Here is a 20,375-nt window from a genome sequence, read left to right on the forward strand (position 1 = left end):
GGGGGCCAGAGGACTTTATGTATTGCCCAACAGGGTATCTGGGTTGGCTGTATGCAAGGCAAGTGTATTCGAATACCCACTGGACTACCTCTCCAGCCCTTCCAAGCAAATTTTTTCTGAATCCAGAGGTGAAAAGAACAATTTTCATTACCAAGTCTGTAGGTTACTGTTCCCTGGAAAACAAGCAGACTGAAGAACACTTGATAGTTTCCAGGAGAAAGAACACACAAGCACACACTCTGGAGAGGTTTACATAATTCCTCTTTCAACAGTAACTAACATGCTCCCTTGTTCCTTCTGCTAACCTAGACACACATTGTGATGGGGCTCAGGAAGCTACTGCTGAAACAGAGACTTACCCTGGGCTCAAGGCCGGGCACCCACTATCTTTAACACAAAAGAAAAGTGTCCCAATTAACACAAAGCATTCTCACGAATCCCCAGCCTGAAACAAACATGTACTGTGTAAAGAGAATTCTGCCACTTTCCAGGAAAGCCTAGAAGACAGCACTATGCTGCTGATAAAGGCATTTCCTTCTTCCTTTAGCAAGTCTTCTTCCCAACGGGGAAAAAAAATCCCTTCAAACATAGTTATGATTAGTTTCCAGTCCACTACCATGCGGAAAATCAATAAATCAACAAAACTCAATCATCTTCGAGAATAATAGAAATCAGTGTTCAACATGCCCTGAAAGGTATCAAACCACCATCTTTTAAGATGAATGTTGAATGGATTTGGCCTCATTCATCTACAGCATTAAAAACACCCACTGGGGGGCCGGGCGGTGGCGCTAAAGGTAAGGTGCCTGCCTTGCCTGCGCTAGCCTTGGACGGAACGCGGTTCGATCCCCCGGTGTCCCATATGGTCCCCCAAGCCAGGAGCAACTTCTGAGCACATAGCCAGGAGTAACCCCTGAGCGTTACCGGGTGTGGCCCAAAAACCAAAAAAAAAAAAAAAAAAAAAAACCCACTGGGGGCCAGAGCGATCGCACAGCAGTAGGGCATTTGCCTTGCACGCGGCTGGTCCATCGGATGGACCGTGGTTTGATCCTCCGGTGTCCCAGATGGTCCCCCAAGCCAGGAGCGATTTCTGAGCGAATAGCCAGGAGTAACCCTTGAGCGTCACCGGGTGTGGCCCCCAAACCAAAAGTAAATAAATAAATAAATAAATAAATAAAAACAACCTTCAGGGCTTCATTGTAATAAACTTCCTTTCAATGCACTGGTGTGAAAATGTAAAAATGTAACTATATAAAATATAACTATGTAACTGAAAAAATGTAATTATGAAAAAATGTAAAAAATGTATGCTGCCAAAGCAGGCATAGTTTGACAAGTACAGTAGTAGTATGTAAGAAATATACAGTTTGTTACAAAGCAACAGTTATAAAAACAGCATGGTATTGGAATAAAGACAGACCCTCAGATCAGTGGAATAGGCTTGAGTACTCAGAGAAGGTTCCTCAGACATATAACCACCTTGTTTTTGATAAAGGAGCAAGAAATCCTAAATGGAGCAGGGAAAGCCTATTCAACAAGTGGTGTTGGCACAACTGGTTAGCCACTTGCAAAAAAGCGAACTCAGACCCACAGCTAACACCATGTACAAAGGTAAAATCCAAATGGATTAAAGACCTTGATATCAGAACTGAAACTATAAGGTATATAGAACAACATGTAGGTGAAACACTCCAGGACATTGAGACTAAAGGCATCTTTAAGGAGGAGACAGCACTTTCCAAGCAAGTGGAAGCAGAGATAAACAGATGGGACTATATTGAGCTGAGAAGCTTCTGCATCTCAAAGGAAATAGTGCCCAGAATACAAAGGCCACCCACTGAGTGGGAGAAATTATTCACCCAATACTCATCAGATAAAGGGCTAATATCCAAATTTTACAAGGTACTGACAGAACTATACAAGAAAAAAACAACTAACCCCATCAAAAAATGGGGAGAAGAAATGTACAGACACTTTGAAAAAGAAGAAAGGCAAATGGCCAATAGGCACATGAAAAGATGCTCAACATCACTAATCGTCAGGGAGATGCAAATCAAAACTACTGTGAGGTACCACCTCACGCCACTGAGTTTGGCACACATCACAAAAAAGGAAAACAAGCAGTGCTGGCGGGGATGTGGAGAGAAAGGAACTCTTTTTCACTGCTGGTGGGAATGCCGTCTAGTACAACCTTTATGGAAAGCGATATGGAGATTCCTTCACAAACTGGAAATTGAGCTTCCATACGATCCAGCTATACCACTCCTAGGAATATACCCAAGAAACACAAAAATACAATACAAAAATCCATTCCTTACTCCTATATTCATTGCAGCGCTATTTACAATAGCCAGACTCTGGAAACAACCAAGATGCCCTTCAACAGATAAGTGGCTGAAGAAACTGTGGTACATATACACAATGGAATACTATGCAGCCATCAGCAGAGATGAAGTCATGAAATTTTCCTATACATGGATGTACATGGAATCTATTATGCTGAGTAAAGTAAGTCAGAGGGAGAGAGAAAGACGCAGAATGGTTTCACTCATCTATGGGCTTTAAGAAAAATGAAGGACATTTTTAACAGTATCTCAGAGACAAGAGAGATGAGGGCTGGTAGGTGCAGCTCAGGACATGCAGCTCATCACATAGAGTGATGAGTGCAGTTGCAGAGATGACTACACTGAAAACTATCATAACAATGTGAATGAATGAGGGAAGTAGAAAGCCTGTCTCGAGTACAGGTGTAGGGGGGTGGGGAGGAGGGAGATCTGGGAAATTGGTGGTGGAAATGTTGCACCAGTGAAGGGGGGTGCTCTTTACATGACTGTAATCATACAACTATAATCATGTTTGTAATCACGGTGTTTAAATAAAGATAAAGAAAAAAAAAAGAAATATACAGTTTGGAGCCAGAGAGATAGCATGGAGGTAAGGCGCTTGCCTTGCATGCAGAAGATCGGTGGTTCGAATCCCAGCATCCCACACGATCCCGAGCCTGCCAGGAGTGATTCCTGAGCATAGAGCCAGGAGTAACCCCTGAGCGCTGCCCGGTTGTGATCCAAAAACCAAAAACCAAAAAAAAAAAAAAAAAGAAAAGAAAGAAACATACAGTTTGACTTACCCACCTCTAAGCACAGATCTCAGAGCTAGGAACTTTTTTTTTTTTTTTTCATTTTTGAGCCATTCCTGACAGTGCTTTGGGGTTCCTCCTCCACGGAGTGCCAAGTAATGAACCTGGAGTTCATGCTGGCAAAGCAGATATTCTAGTCCTTTCAACTGTTCCCCTGCAACCCAGAACATTCTTATTTCTGTGTAGGTGTGATGTCTCTGGGTCAGTACCCACCACCCAGGGGGAAAACTCGGGGGGGGGGGGGTCTGATAGAAAGACAATCTTAAAAAGAACCATTTTAGAGAATATTTACATTTTCTGGTGTATTTTTAATTGTAAATTAAAATGCATTTCCAATGTCTCTCATTTTAAGTACCTGCTACTATTGAATATAACTGAAGCTGTACATATAAAATCTCCCTCACTATTATTTTAAGAAGATCTTCAGATACGTTATTTCATTTTAAGCAAGGGCAATCCCTTTGATGGCATGTCTTTCTGAAGCCTATTCAGTCTGCAGAAACACCAGTGATAATGATACTACCAGACAATGAAGGCTAATCTAACATAATAGTGAATAACTCACATGTGCTGTCTGTACAAACTTCCCTGGTGGTGATGTGCACTCTTTTTTTTAAATGAGCAGCAGAACAAATATGGTGAATCGTTTCCTTCCATTCACAGTTCGGGATTCCTTAAACAGTGAGGCACCTGTCCTGCACAGAGCAGCAAAACCCAAAAGAGGATCTAATATTTAAAGAAAGATTAAAGAATGGACTGGAGCTAGGAGCCCACCTATCTCATAATCCCAGGATCAATTTGGTCCAGATACTGTCAGCCCACAGAGATTATGCATTAAAGAACTAAGAACTTTATCTAGATCGCAAATCCAGTCACTCTGGTAAAATGTGAAGGAACTAACAGTGAAACGTAATATCAACTCTGGATTCTAATAGTTGGTTGAGATATTTTACAATCACTGGTGCATGTGGCTTGATTTAATCAATCTTACTGGGACTGACTGGAGGCCCGGAAGTCAACATGAAATGTCCTTCAGATGTTCTATGATTGAAAGTGTCAGCAGAACCAAACAGAGAGTTGGCTGCAGTTATCGATCAAAACCAAAAGAAATACCACATACAGGCTGACAGAATAACATTTACTGTAGAAAAACATGTATAGTAGGGAGTCATGAGGGACTGAATGGCTAATTCCATGTCTGATGCAAAACAAGTGTTCATTAATATTGTTTGCATTATAAAACAATGAAGACTAGATGAATCTATGGGATAGGTCATGGTATGCAAAAAGATTCAACATGCTAAGCACACTTATATTTATAACACAATAGCATTTATATGCAAGAGGACAGATTCTGAGAAGAGGAAGAAGAGAGATAAGGTTGAAAACCTGCATTCAGAGCATATAAAGAATCCTTAAGCCAACAATAACAGATGACCAAATGAAGTACATATACACAATGGATTACTATAGCACAAATACATACATGAACATATACAAACTATAGATAGTAGTAGTTCTATATATTATATCTAGTTATAGTTAATACATAGTATACTATATATGATATAGTAGTTCTATGTACTATATATTGATGGATCTGGAGAGTATCATATTGAGTGAAGTTAGACAAAGAGAGATAGACACAGAATGATCTCTCTCGTTTGTGAGATATTAGTAGGGCAATGGCAAATGGACAATGGTAACAGAAACGGAGAGCTGGCCTTTAGTAGGAAGCTTACCACAGGGGAGGAAATGAAGGGAGGGAAAACTAGGAACACTATGTAGAAGTAAATAGACACTTGGAGAGGATGTGGTGCTAGACTGTGTTATGCACAAAACCCTATCATAATCCATATTGTAAACCATGTAACTAAAATAAAATTCTTTCTAAAAATTAAAATACAATGACTGCAGGACCGGAGAGATAGCACAGCGGCATTTGCCTTGCAAGCAGCCGATCCAGAACCTAAGGTGGTTAATTCGAATCCCGGCGTTCCATATGGTCCCCTATGCCTGCCAGGAGCTATTTCTGAGCAGATAGCCAGGAGTAACCCCTGAGCACCACTGGGTGTGGCCCAAAAACCAAAAAAAAAAAAAAAAATACAATGACTGCAAAAAGTATTGATTTTTGGGGCCAGAGTGATAGCATAACAGTAGGGGATTTGCCTTGCACATGGCTAACCCAGGACACCTGGCTTCAATCCCTGGCATTCCATTTGGTCCCCAAGCCAGGAGCAATTTGTAAGCGCATAGACAGGAGTAACCCCTGAGCATCACCAGTGTGCCCAAAAACAAACAAAAAAAAAAAGTATCAACTTTTGCAAAGACATAAGCCTAAAAAATAAAATACAAATATCCAAAGGGATAACTTCTCTCAGAGACCATGCACGTAGAATTAATTAATCATTTTTCCTTTGTAAGTGCCTGCCAATTTGTATGCTACTTGTTAAGAAAGTAAATCAATTAAAATCATAAATAGTTAAGTTACTCTAAAAAATATTAATTCTTAACCCAAGTCTCAACCCCATAGCCATCCACACTGCAAAGGTGCCACTTCATTACTCTGTCATCTGCTTATACTTCAAACAGTTCAATTTTATTTGGCACATGGGGGAAATGGTGCTCAATGCCAGCCAGGGTGGCCCAGAAGGCCCTGTGACTCCTGACAATAGCATCTATGCCCTCCTAAAATACATGTGTGAATCAGGGGTGAAAGTCATACCCATAGCTCTTGGGAGGCATCAGATACTGACCAAAGTTCCACCTGTTCCCAAAGTCAGACAGACCGGGGCTGGTGCTGCAACTTCTGTGAGTCTCTCCCTTGCCACTAATTCCAGGTTGCGGGCACTGGCAGAAACCATCCATGTGGTAAAAAGGTCCTTGGGTACATGGTTTGCAAGGTTCTGGAGGACTTGGAGAAGTTACTGGAAACCTTGGTGCAGATTCTAGCTCAGCCACTACTCTGGGGATGGCTGAGATCCCCCTGCACTTCCAACTCTTCCATAGATATTAAATCCAAATGGTCATACTCATGGAATGCAGACAAAAACAGGACCATATTACCTCTATGATGGCAGAGCCAGCAGGTGTGCCTCCCACTCCCAAATAACTCAGCTGTGAAAGGCTAAGGTGGAATGAGCTGAGCATCCATAGTCCATAGCACCTTCCAGCTTCCAGAGAGCTCCTGGATAAAGGAATAAACTCAGCAAGGAGGAGTAGCGCTGAAGCCTAAGGGACACAGGCAGAAGTCAGACCTAAGAGAATATGGGAGGGTCGTGAGATTCCTCAAAAAGCAGGAGACTACCCTATATATCAGGGCAACCTTCCATCCCAACATGTGAGACAGACAGACAGAGACAGAGAGACAGAGGCAGAAAGGGAGGGGACAAATCAGAGGCTAATGTAAAAGCAGCAATTTACTTGACACAGAGACTCAGAAGTGGAAAATTACATAAGCACTTAGTACTAATACCATTTCTCTCTGCAAAAGGGAAAACCCATTGAAACATTCCAGTTACTGATTTTCAAATTCTCATAGAATATAGTTTTCCTCTAGAATGCAATGTGCATTTTGGTTTTCTATCCTGTTATTTTATAATGAGCAAACATTATTTCTTGATAAAATTTTTCCCTATTTACTTTGGCAATTTTATAATCCAACCTATATCATTATCTGTCTCAAAATCAATGTCTTGGGTTATTTTTTTAATGTTTAGCTTTCAGAAAGAGAGAGAATAATGGACAATTTCTACTGATGCCTCTGTCTTAGGAAAGCAAGTGGAAAGGAGGTTTGTTGCTTGAAGCAGCAGCAGCCCACATCTGCAGCATCAAATCCAAGCCCCAGAACCAGGGCTAATGTGGACTAAGATTCCCTAGGCACTGCACACTCCTGCCCCTGACATGAGTCAATTTATTATCTCTGGGACACAAGCCCTTACCTTCCCACTACCAAAATAGGAAATCACCGACATTCTGGTTTGGTATCTGCACAGTAAGAAATAATCAGACTCTGACTTCCAGGAAGATACAGACTCAAGGGGAACTAGAGAAACATACTTTAGGCTTCTATATTAAAACAGAAAGAAACTAGACAGGAGCTTCCCATAGCTGGCAGGGTCAAGGCCTTGCTTGTCATCAGACAAGCCAGGTGGATGTGAGCAAGAATGGACAGTTGGCTCTCCAAGGGCCTCCACATAGCAGGCTTTCCCTATCCATGGTAGACAGGTAGAATGAAGGCCTTTAGTAAACTTGAGTTGCAAACCAAACAGAGTGCAGACCTCATTTCCAAGCTGAGCCCTGCCTCTAGGCTGAGTTCAGAAGGGCACCTGGTGTGAAGATGGGCTACCTGACACAACCCAAAGATCTGGGCCTATTCCTTGACTTTCCCTTGTGTCCCATTTCTCCTTAACCCTTGGAGATGGTAACAACACCACAGGGCTGGGGGTAGGGCAGGGGGTAAGGGATGGAGCAGTTGGGGGGGGGGGTCTTCTGAGTCTTCACTGTCAGTGAAGGCTCAGTCCAGTGAGTTCCACAGACCAGGTCCCATCTCCATGAGTGTGGACCGATTAGAACCCTTCCGGGACTACCTCAGCCTGCCAGCCAACATCCAATACTAACATTAAAGGGGGTGGAAGTGGGGTCGCCGGGAAAGGGAGGAAACTTCAGAGAGCTCTTGGGGGAAACTCTTGGAACAGTTGCACTCAAGAGGTCTGCCGTGGGGGGAAGAGGCTGGGAAAGTGCAGAGCACATCCAGGTGGAGGAAAAGCACGTGTCAAGGGAGAGAAGTAAGTGGGTGAAAAGGCGAAGCGGGGCTGTGTGGGAGGGAAAAGAAAGCTCTGCACTACTTCCACTGGAGCCAGCAAGGAGATCGGCCACCGGGGCAGGAGTGTCAAAGAAAGGGCCGGAGAGGGCTGGAAGCAAATGAGTAGAACGGATGCCCAGGACAACCTGGCACGCACCAGCGGGCAGGGGCGGGTGGGGGCGGGGACGGGGAACAAGGTCCAGCCGGCGGGGGTGGGGGAGGGCCGAGGGGTGCCAAAAAGCTGCGGGTGCCCGACAACAATGCCAGGAGGAAGTTTGGGGCGGGGGAGGGGCGGCAGGCCGGGAGCTGGGACGTCGGTTCAGCAAGGTAGAGTGTGAGTGAGTGCATGGAACGTACGGAGAGCAAAATCCGGGCGGAGGCGAGGAGACCGCGTTGGCAGGGAGGAAATCGCCGCGTGGGCACAGAATACCTGGGCAGGTGGGAACAGAAGCTGCCCCCGTGCACCCAAGCACCCAAGCTGCCCCCAAGCCACCGTGCACGTCTCAAACGCTCCGTGCCAAACGCAGCAAGCAGCCGATCCTGGAACGGGACCCCGCGCGGGGACGACCGGGGACATCAGCCCGGGCTGCGCCTGCAAGTGGCCGAGTGTGCCCCCTCCCCAGACAAGGGCGCAGCGCCTGGCCCGCCTTCCCAGGCAGGCCCAGCGTGGCCAAAGCCTCCCCAGCAGCCAGAGTCCACAACCGGGCAGGCCGCCCCAACAGTCCCCGGGAGCCCCCGTCAAGCCCAGGGAAGACGCGCTGGAAAGGAAAGTTGGCGTCTCCCTCCCACCGTGGCCCCTGCCCGCCCCCGTCCCCGCCCATCGGGGCTTCTCCGACCTTTGTCCAGGGAGCCGGGAGTGCGAGGGCTCGGTGCGCCGCGGTGGGTGGGTGGCAGCAGCCCGGCGGCGCCAACAGGTGGGCACCCGGCAGCCAGGGACCCGCCGCCGAGACGCGAGCCGAACTCCCGGGGCGCTCCGCCGGCGCCAGCCCTGAGCCCCGCAGAGATCGCTCGCCGCTCCGGGCGCAGCCTCACCTCGCGCCGCTCCCATTCGGCGGGGCCTCGGCACGCAGCGGGTCCTCGACGTCCCAGACGACCCGCCGCCCACGCGGGTCCGGGGCCCGCGGAGCACCGAGCGCGCCCGGGGAGACGAGCAGGGCAACCTCCGCGGCCGGCGGGCGAGACCCGGAGCGCCGTCCCGGCTCCCCAGGCCCCGCCTCCCGGTGATCCGCGCCCTCCCACGCCACGCCCCTGAACCCCGTCGCCCCTTTAAAGGACCCGGCACCGGAGCTTCGACGCCCACTCGCCTCACGAGGGCCATCCCCGGCCCCTAGCTCCTTCGGCTACTCCGTCCTGCGGGCGCCCCCAAGTCCGCTTCCCAGTTCAGGCCCAGCGATTACCTGCATTACCTACTCCGCACCCACAATCAACCTCGCCCCCAAGACTGCCCCCCCCGGGAGGGGGGGACGGGCGGCCGCGTCTCCAGGCAACCGCCCCGCTCCGCCCCCGCAGCCGGCTGGGCCCACCCTGGCCCAACCCCAAAGGCTTTGGGGCTTCGCAAAGTCTCAGTTCAGTAAACTCTAGGGGAAGCTTTTCTAACCTGGCCCTAAGGCCAGAGCTACCTGCGCTATTTTGGGAATCCGCTCAAAGAACTCTCTCCTCTCTCTCGGTCATGGCTGATTCACAAGAAATTCTTAGGGATAATTCAAACACTTTGCATCTGAGCCCCCTATTCCTGTGACTGTGTCTTGAAATGCAACTAATCTTCACCATGGAAATAAATTCATAAAGTGTCATTATAGTGGGCCCACTTGTGTAGTTACTCCGTACCCGCTCTGGTACCAAAAGAAAAATTAACCTCGTGTGGCACTTTGGGACTCCTGCAGGATCCAGGTTTCTCCCAACCAACCAGCCCTGCACAGGGGGACCACTTAAGATCAAGTCCTCAGTTGCTGTATGCAAAGAATGCACTGCAGCTCTTTAAACTCTCTTTCAAACTCCATAGCCACTATTTTTAACTAAGGAGCATATAAAATTACCCGGTAAAAAGTCTAAAATTAATTTTATGTGTACATTGGGGTGTGCTCACACTTGAGAGTTCTCAGTGTTGACTTCTAGCTCTGAGCTCAGGAATCACTCCTGGCGGGCTCGGGGAACCCTATGGAAGTGCAAAGATCGAACCCCAGTTTAGCCACATGCCAGGCAAAATACCCTATTGTTCCGACTCCATATGTGCTTTAAAAAAAAAAGTTTTATTTTATATTTGGGGTCACACCCGGTGATGCTCAGAGGTTACTCCTAGTAATGCACTCAGAAATGGCTCCTGGCTTGGGGCACCATATGGGACGCAGGGGGGAAGCAAACCATGGTCTGTCCTAGGCTAGTGCCGACAAGACAGATGCTTTACCGCTCAGCGCCACTGCTCCGCCCCTCCCTCTTTTTGGTTCATATGTGCCTTAAAATGATGAGAAAGACTATTTTGTGCCATGCTCAATTTAACAGTTACTTATCGAAGAGGAAGTAAAGGGAGCAGATATGTCAGCTTTCCTTTCCATTTGACTTCTCTGTCAGTGTAAAAGTCGTGAAAAGCCCATTAATTAAAACACACACGCCAAAAGATTCGTGGTAATTACCTTTGGGTGATGGAAGTATTGGCAGATTTTAATTTTATCACATCAGTATTTATTGAAATTCACCATTTTTAAATAACCAACATATTTGGGGGGGGTTGGTTTTATTTGATTTTTATTTGATTTTGTTTAGGTAACCACACTTGACTGTGCTCCAGGACTTTTCTGCGCTCAGAGAATAGTGTGTGATGCCAACTTTATTATGTCCATCATCTCCTTAAAGTCTCAAAATAACTCTTGAAGGGAAAACAAAGTTCATAGATGCTGAAAGGGTAGTCTGTGGCCACACAGCTAAAAGCAAAACGATGAAGTGTGGATTTGAGTTCATGCTACTGCTTTAAGCTCAGTGAAGAAAGCAGTCCTAGATGCTTAAGAGTTCACACTTTTGCTTTAAACTCAATGAGGAAAGTAGTCCTGTGACTAAGTCCCCCAAATGCTGAAGAAACACCCTTAGATTCTATTTTTGAAAGTCCCACTTTGTATGGTTACTCAAGACAAAGGAAGACAGGATGATAGTATCTATGACCCTAGCCCAAATTTAAATGTTGAAAATGCCCTAGTGAGTTGATGTATGAGGGAGGTGGGGGCCTAAGGAAGTTTCTTTGGTGGAGTCTTTGGGGGGGTTAGGGTTAGGGTTAGGGAGGCACACCCAGCAAGGCCTAGGGGTAACTCCTGGCTCTGCACTCACAGATCACTCCTGGAGGTGCTTGGGGACCATATGATATCAGAAATCAAACCCAGGTCAACTGCATGCAGGACAAGCACTTACCCTCTGTACACTCTATCCTTTATTACTTCACTTCCCCCTTGGGGGAGTCTTTAGGATGGAACCCACTTGGAGATCAACACCCTGATAAAAGGAGAAAGAGAAGCTTGTCCACACTTTCCTTTCTTTTTCTCTTGTGAGGACAGAACCAGCAGTGCCACCTACAATCTAGAAAGGGGCCTTCCCAGGAGCAGAGTCTGCCAGTTTGAACTTCTAGACTTCACAATCGTAAGAAAAAAAATATTCCTCTGGCCGAAGTCACTGCCATATTGCTATGGCAGTCCAAGCTGACTAGTAACAAAAGAAAAACTCCTTTCTCCTCATCTTAGATGTTCACTTTTGGGTTTCAGGAGCCTCTACAGAGTAACAATCTGATCTCAGCCCCACCTACTACTACTGACCTAAATGGTGGGAGAAATCTCCTCTATCTTGACAAAAGGGAGCTGATTTATTTATTGGTCATTGAAGAGTGAATGTCAGTGATTGGAGCAATGGTTGCATACAGTTAACCCAGGTTCCATCCCTAGTACCACATATGGTTTCCCCAAACCCTGCAAGGAGTGATCCCTAAACACAGAGCTAGGAGTGAGACCTGAGCATCTGAGTGAGGCCCCAAAACAAGAAAATAAGAGAAGAGAAGAAAAGAAAAGAAAAGGATAGCAAAGAAAATAAAAAGAATGATTTACAGAGGTCTAGAAGATATTGCAGGGGGAAGAGTTGACAAGGATTCCATCCCCAGTACCACAGTGGTCCCCTGAGTTCCACGGGAGTGATCCCTTGCACAAAATCAGGAGTAAGCACTGAGCACCAAAGTGTGTGGTGCAAATCCCTCTCCCCTCCCACCACCACCAAACAAACAAAAAAATAGGTGATTTAGAAAAAGCACAGGGGAGTCACTCTTTTGAGTTCTCCTCAAAACCACAGTAAAAAGCAATGGGGGCATCTGTCTGCCTCAGAGCCTTATTGTTATCTGGGTGGAGTGATTACCAGAATCATGTAACCAGAGAACACCACAAAATTTTCCAGACAGATCTAAAGTCACATTGTCCAGTCATCTCTCTAGGAACCATCACTGACATTTTTATCTTCATCCATTGGTCTCCAAAGTCTTGTCATTTCACTGATTGTGAAGGAGAAAGAGCAGTGAGAACAGGGAGATTGGTCTGACCCTAAAGATTCTGGATGGTGAGGCCTGAGAACAAGAACCTCTTTTCTTCCGGCAAGAAGGATTTAGGATATTTTCTTCCTCTCACTAGGACTCTGTCCTTGTTCATGACATATTGTGGAAAGATGTGCAAAAATGTCTGTAGTCTCAATTCAGTGCCTGGCTCTAGAAAGATGCCCAATAAAGAGTGATTATTAATTCAAACAGATAAAATTTAATTGTAGAATTTCCTTCTATCTATAATTAATTAGAGAAGACATCTATAAGCTTCTTTTTATGAAAGAATAATGTTTTATATTGGTCACATTATTGGGTACACATGTATCTATGTAGGGAGCGTCTGGTTAATTTGAGTAGAGAGAAAAGAACCTTCGTCCCTTGCCAAAGAACAGAATGTCAAGGTCAAGGGGATTGGAGACCAGAGTGCTGGTGCTATGGAAAGAAGAATCTCTCAGACCTGTATCTGGAGGCAGAATTTTAATGTAATCACCCAAATGATCAAAATAATAAACATTTCTTATAATTCAGAAGACGCTTCTCATGTTCCCTTCCAGGTTACCACTGCTTACCACCTTAAGGTAAAATTGATTCTACCCTCCATCATCATCAATTTATTTTATACTTGTCATAAGCATGAAATCACATGATGTACCCTTTTTTGTATCTAACTTCTTTTAACATCTATCTGTGTGATTCACCTTATGTTCTGTGTTAATAATAGTCCATTCTTTTCCATTCCTGTGTTAGCTTAGCCATGTTCTATCTTATTGTTGATTGCCCAATAGGTTATTTTCAGTATTTGGTTATTATACTGCCATGAGAACACCTGAATATGCTTTTAGTAGGGCAAAAAAATCATTTTCATTTTGCTCCACACTAAGAAGCAGTATTGCTGAATCACAAGTTGTGTTTACCTTGAGTTAAACTGCCAAGCAGTTTTTTCAAAATAGCTGTATAGTTTACCTTTCTACAAGGGATATAATAGATTTTCAGCATTTCAGGTGTTCCCACACAGTCACTAACACCCAGTGTTGTCTCAGCTCACTTTTTTTCTCAGAAAAGTAAAAGAACAACCATAGTATCCATGGCAAAGACTTGTTAAGAATGTTGAGTGAGGACATAAATAGCTTCATTATAGGACTTGCTTGGTAAACAGTGAATGTTTATTTTCATTAGCTAGCCAGGTCACACAAGTAGAAGTGGTGGCAGAGATTCATCCCATGGGAAGTTTTCCAACTATAATCCTTTAACCTCTACAAATATTTCAACATTTCTCCCTTTAGACTGCATTCTCCTGCATAGATATTCAGGAACATATATCTTTCCTACATGACTTGGAGAAATAGATTCTCAACTTGATAATTAGGAGAGCCTTTGTGGTTTCTTCCACACAAAATGTCCACTCTTCAGGGGATATGAAGTATGGGAACACTGGTGAGGAGAGTTGACACTGATGGTGGGATTGGTGTTGAAATATTAGGTACATAAAACTCAACTATAAATAACTTTTAATCATAGCTCTTTAATTAGATAAAATATTTAAATAAAAATATCTACCTTCATTCCAATTTACTTTGGAGCTTCTCTAAAAATCTTCTGTTGAAAGTGGCTCTGACTGCCTTTGTTGATTTTTTTTAAAATCAAAAGAAGTTACTGTTTTCATGCAGTAAAAGTTTCCTTAGTTCTAAATTGCCAAAGTCTTCACTTTGGGGTTACATATTAATAGACCATTTGCTTCATTTTTGATTCCTTGTCTGCATGACAAGAACAAGGACCAATTCAAAATAAAGGCAGTGGAATGGACCTTGCAGATTGTGTATGGTGGCCACAAGGAAGCCAAGTATTAAATGCAGAGCACCAATGTGACTCTCACAGCCCAAATACAGCACAGATGGATGAGACAGCTCACACTCCGTACAGCCCAAGACCACACAAGGTTTTATTTGGAAACGCCAAATACCAAAAGACATTAAAGTTTGTTTGCCAAAAGGCTAATGTGATTGCAATACCCCGGAATGTTATAATGTCCACTGAATGTTTGGGAGAGGGATGGGAAAAGATTCAGATGAAACAAGATCCTATGGAGGTTTCCATCCAGAGGATGCCTTAACCCCCTAAGAGATCATACTTAAACTGAAACACAGAAGCGTCATATATATTCTGCAGAGAGATTCAGTCTTCACATTTTCCTCTGTCATACTCAACTCTACTGTCTATTGGAAATTCATAATAGATGTGACATGAGAAATTTACATTTAAGAAGTGAATGTGGGAAAGAAAACATGTACTCAGGCTTCAGGGCCTGAACAAGGTGTGAGAGAGAAAGAACTGCCCAAGGACAGGAACATGATGCCAATGGTCAGTCACTAGAGCTCTGCTCAGGTGATCTCTAATGTAAGCCTAACAAATGATAGTCATATATGAAGAAAGGACCATGGACAATGACAGCAAGAGGCATCTGAGAGGCCCCTGGTATGAGATCAGCTTCACACAAAAAGAGAACTTTGTCTGTGGGGCCCACACCCCAAGTCTAGTCCCTAAGGTGGAGGATAAGGGAAGCTGTATGACTGGACTTAGGCAGCTGGAATGCTGACACAAAGTTCCCATAGTATATGGGACTGCAGTATATGTAAATATGGCACAGAAAACCCTTGAGAGGCTGCTGTCTCACATGGAGACAGCAAAGAAGATCATAGCATAACATAACATAGACTAATGTAACATAACATAAGATAACTCAATATAACACAACACAGCAAAATATAACATAACAAAGCAACATGATAAAATGTTGCATAATTATATTATTACATAACATAAGACAGCATAAATATATTGTGATATAACAAGATAACAACATAAAATTACACATGACAAAATACAATATAAAATAAACATAAAATAACCCAACGATTATGACATAATATACCTCAAATGCTTTTGGAAGGAGGTATAGTGGACGTGGGATACCAAGGAACAGTTAGTTACCACGCATTTACTTGTGTCCAGAGCACATCTGTGTGTGCCTTCTGAGGGCAGGCATTCCTCTTTGTTTGTGTTACCACTTTTAACCAGTATTACAAACTAAAAGTTTATCCACTGTTTTAGAATAATTCATTCCTGGGGACGGTGAGATAGCATGGAGGTAGGGTGTTTGCCTTTCATGCAGAAGGATGGTGGTTCGAATCCCAGCATCCCACATGGTCCTCCGAGCCTGCCAGGAGTGATTTCTGAGTGTAGAGCCAGGAGTAACCCCTGAGCGCTGCCGGATGTATCCCAAAAACCAAAAAAAAAAAAAGAATAATTCATTCCTGGGACCAGAACAATAGTACAGCAATAGTACAATACCTTGCATGTGGCCAACCAGGTTTGATCCCCGGCATCCCATAAAGTCACCAAGCCCACCAGGAGTGATTCCTGAGTAAAGAGTCAGAAAGGAGTGAGCATTGGTGAGAGTGGCCCCAAAACAAAAACAAATGCAAAAATTCCCATTTAATCCTGGAGAATTGTGTCTCTCTAGCAAAACCCTATAAGGCCCTGCCCCATTCACCTGGGCCATGTAGAGTCTCAGTTACTTAACATCAGTTGAATTAGTGGAGCAGTCATAATACTGAGTACTATTAAAAATAAACCTGGAGATATATTACAGGGATTAAGGCACTTGCTTTACAATGCAGGTGACCCCTGTTCAATCCCAGCATCATATATGATTCCCTAAGCACTGCCAGGAATACTACCAAGAATGATCCCTGAGCAGAGAAGCCCCATCCACATCAGAAAAATAAAATTAATAAATAATAAATTAAAAACAAATACAAAATATAAAGAAATATATCCAAAAAATAGATACTTAATAGACTACCAGAAACCAAAACATTTGATACTCACTTAAAAATAACTATGATTTAGGGTTGGAGAGATAGCATAGTAGGTAAGGTATTTGCCTTGCATGCTGTTGACTTTGGTTTGATCCCTGGCCCCCATATATTTCCCAGAACCTGCCAGGAGTGATCACTGAACATAGAACCAGGAGTAAACTCTACACACCACTGGGTGTGGTCCCCCCAATAAAAACAAAAAAGAAACTTGATTTAGAACATTTTTAAATCTTAAGAAATCCATAAAGAAAGACTCTATACTAGGCTTCATCATATGACCGATGCAAATACCAAGATCTCTAGTTACAGAAGCCTGATTTTATCATCCACAACTGAGGGGGAAATATCCTGGTACCATAAAAAGACCTACGGTGTGAAAAAGAGCATGTACAGAGCCTGTAGTCATTCCCATGACAGTATGCTTCAAGGGTGGAGAATCCCTGTATTTCTTAGGCCAAGGGAATTCCCTTTCTAATCTCCCCCCAATATTTACTGTGCCTATGCAAAAAAAAAAAAAAAGCACCATTTCTTCTTCTTTTTTTCTTTTTATTTTGTGCTCATGGTTATTGTTTGGTTGTTGTCTTTATTGCTGTGGTGCTTTTTTTTTTTTTTTTTTTGGTTTTTGGGTCATACCCGGCAGTGCTCAGGGGTTACTCCTGAAATTTTCCTATACATGGATGTACATGGAATTTTTTTGTTTGTTTGTTTTTTGGCCACACCCGGCGGTGCTCAAGGGTTACTCCTGGCTGTCTGCTCAGAAATAGCTCCTGGCAGGCACGAGGGACCATATGGGACACCGGGATTCGAACCAACCACCTTTGGTCCTGGATCAGCTGCTTGCAAGGCAAACACCACTGTGCTATCTCTCCGGGCCCTGTGGTGCTTTTTTGTAGTTGCAGGTTTCGTTATTTTTTGTTTGTTTTTGTTTTTTGTTGTTTTTTGTTTGTTTCTGATTTGTGTATTTTTTGTTATGATTTTTTTTTTTTTTTTTGGTTTTTGGGACACACCCGGCAGCTCAGGGGTTGCTCCTGGCTCTCTGCTCAGAAATCGCTTCTGACAGGCTGTGGGGACCATATGGGATCCCGGGATTCAAACCACCGTCCTTCTGCATGCAAGGCAAACGCTTTACTTCCATACTATTTTTCCTGCCCCTATGTTTTTCTTCTTTTTTTCCTTTATTCTTTTAAATTTATATTTATAGGGGCCAGAGAAATAGCATGGAGGTAAGGTGTTTGCCTTGCATGCAGAGGGACGGTGGTTTGAATCCTGGCATCCCATATGGTCCCCCGAGACTGCCAGGAGCGATTTCTGAGCGTAGAGCCAGGAGTAACCCCTGAGTGTTGCCAAATGTGACCCAAAAACAAACAAACAAACAAAATTACAATCTATAACATGTAGACAGACTTCTATTTTGTTTTGTTTTTCTTCAAACAGAACCACATAATTTGAATCATCTTGTTCTGCCTCATAAATTGAGAGAAAAAAGAATGGATGGTACCAAGACCTAACAGGCATATGTACATTGAGTAGAAATAAAAAATTGATCAGACTTAAACACAAAATCCAAAGTCAATGACAACAGAATCGATACCCATTCTACAACTAGCTATACACACAAGGGACCACTTATACTAGTAGTCCAGAGGGCAAAGGAGGGGGATATGGGATATATGCTGGGAACAGGAGTGGAGGGTGGAGGGAGGAAACCACTAGTGGTGGGAATCCCCCTGATTTAATGTCACTATGTGCCTAAAATATTACTGTAAAAGATTTGTAATTCACTTGGGTCACAATAAAAATTATTCAAATATTTTTTAAAAGAAATAAATTTTCAAAGGAAAATAAAATAAATAAATATGGCCCAACGGTTGGAGTTTCTGGTAACAACCAGGAAACAACCGTGGAGCTCTGGGCCTGGAATAGGCCCTGACTACTATTGGATATGGCCCAGACACAAGCACACAAGGAACAGGTCAAAATGTACATAGAAGTAGGTCAAAAGGCTATTTGGAATGAATTTGTGAACAATAGGCCAAAAAGTCAAAGCACGGGTACACATATGCATGTGAGCATGTAGAGACTGACCCCTGCAAGCACACAGCAGCAAGAGCTAGTGTGCTTTGACAGCACATGGAGTCAAACCTAGAAGAGCTATGTAAAGCACTGCACCTTAAGAAATACTACCATCAAGGAGAACTCGTCTTGGGAGCAAAGGGCTCAGTGTACTGGCATTTTGTCCTCATGGGAAACCTGAGAAGCCCCAGCTCAAATATGCACACACCAAAACCAGTGGTCCGACCACCACGATGCAGCTACAGTGAAGGTAAGTGGTGAAGGGCTGAGGGAAGAATGATTTAAGAGGAAAATGTTCTTACCTTTAGAAGTGGTCAGATAAATAATAAATGCAGAGGTAAGCCCATTGACCAAAATTCTGAATTCACCTAGGATTTCACATCTATGTAGGCACTACTAAAACATTTATTATGAAACTTGTAGAGTCAGAACCTGCAGGCAAGTATATGGATATTCCCACTGTTTCCAAATAAATAGATTTTAGATAACTAAATGCTCTTTTTATTACTGTCATAATCACTGATTAATTCATGATTACTATAAGGCAGACAATGAGTTTCCTATTTCATCATTAAATTTATCTAGGAAAGTTTATCATTAACTTCACTTTTTTCTAAATTGAAAGCATAATCCCAGAGAGCTCTAATGCATGGCTCCGGGCCTCAGTTACATAAGGTGGGCAGAGCCAGGATTCACAGCCCTGATGTAACCATCTCACAGCTTATCTCTACAGAAGGACTGAAGGAATCCAATGACACTAAGTATAGATTCAACAGTGAGGTAGAGAAAACACGTAGAATCCAAAGGCTTCTTTTTCCAGAATGGTGCAAATAGAGTCAAGTTTCTTCACCTGTGTGAACCTCAATATTCCTTTTGGGAAGGAAGGAAGGAAGGAAGGAAGGAAGGAAGGAAGGAAGGAAGGAAGGAAGGAAGGAAGGAAGGAAGGAAGGAAGGAAGGAAGGAAGGAAGGAAGGAAGGAAGGAAGGAAGGAAGGGAGGGAGGAGAAGGGAGAAAGGGAAGGAAGGAGGAAGAGAGAAAGGGAGGGGAGGAGAAGGGAGAAAGGGAGGGGAGGAGAAGGGAGAAAGGGAGGGGAGAAGGGAGAAAGGGAGGGAAGAAGGGAAGGAGGAGGGTGGAAGGGAAAAGGAGGAAGGGAGGGAAGAAAGGGAGGGAGGGAGAAGGGAAGGAAGAGAGGGAGGGAGGGAGGAAGGAAGGAAGGGGGAGAAGAAAGGGAGAGAGGAAGGGAGGTAGGAAGGAAGGGAGGGAAGAAAGGGAGGGAGGGAGGTAGAGAGGGAGGGAAAAAAGGGAGGAATAGAGGGACGGAGGGAGGGAGGGAGGGAGGAAGCCAGATGGCTCACAGTCTCCAGTTCTACATATCCTGATCAACACTGAAAGTGACCCTGAGTCCCACCAAGTATGGCCCCAAAACAAACAAACCAAAAAGAAAAAAAGAGTAGTACTAGATCTGGAAGCCTTTCCTCAGTGCCTAAAAGAAAGGGGTGTCTGCCATAGAAATAGGTTGAGGAGAGGCCTGGGGGAGGACAGGAAGGTAACTTGGGGTATTGGTGGTAGGAAATGTGCACTGGTAAAGGGATGGATGTTGGACATTGTAACCACAATAAAATAAATGATAAATAAATAAATAAATAAATAAATAAATAAATAAATAAATAAATGTACCCTACAAGTGATCTGGCTATTTGCTAAACATTTAAATTGTAAGAACCATACTGGGTTGAATTAAAAGAGAAAAATGGGACCTGAGAGAAACATCAGGTGAGGAGCTTGCTTTGCACATGACCAACATGTTAGATCCCCAGCATCCCATCTGCTCCCCCCATTTTCCCCAAGAGTGATCCTGTGCACAAAGCCAGAAGTAAGCTCTAAGCATTGCCTAGTGTGTATGCCCTCATACCCGCAGCACATACA

The 20,375-nt window shown here is 44.0% G+C and overlaps 1 protein-coding gene across 1 annotated transcript; it reads left to right on the top strand.

Moving 5' to 3' along the window:
- The first annotated feature begins 8,286 nt into the window (after nucleotides 1–8,286).
- Nucleotides 8,287–9,521, top strand: LOC126015911 (basic salivary proline-rich protein 1-like). Its single transcript, XM_049778454.1, has 2 exons — nucleotides 8,287–9,147; nucleotides 9,213–9,521. The coding sequence occupies exons 1-2, from the start codon at nucleotides 8,287–8,289 to the stop codon at nucleotides 9,519–9,521; spliced, it is 1,170 nt and encodes a 389-aa protein (XP_049634411.1).
- The last annotated feature ends 10,854 nt before the right edge of the window (nucleotides 9,522–20,375 follow it).

Source organism: Suncus etruscus, chromosome 8 (assembly GCF_024139225.1).
Source record: "Suncus etruscus isolate mSunEtr1 chromosome 8, mSunEtr1.pri.cur, whole genome shotgun sequence".
Lineage (NCBI taxonomy): Eukaryota > Metazoa > Chordata > Mammalia > Eulipotyphla > Soricidae > Suncus > Suncus etruscus.

Bases quoted from the DNA above. Each gene is read 5' to 3' on its own strand.
- LOC126015911 (XM_049778454.1), top strand. From the start codon at position 8,287: ATGGAACGTACGGAGAGCAAAATCCGGGCGGAGGCGAGGAGACCGCGT. The intron at 9,148-9,212 runs GCCCCGCCTCCC...GCCCCTTTAAAG, and splicing joins GCGCCGTCCCGGCTCCCCAG to GACCCGGCACCGGAGCTTCG.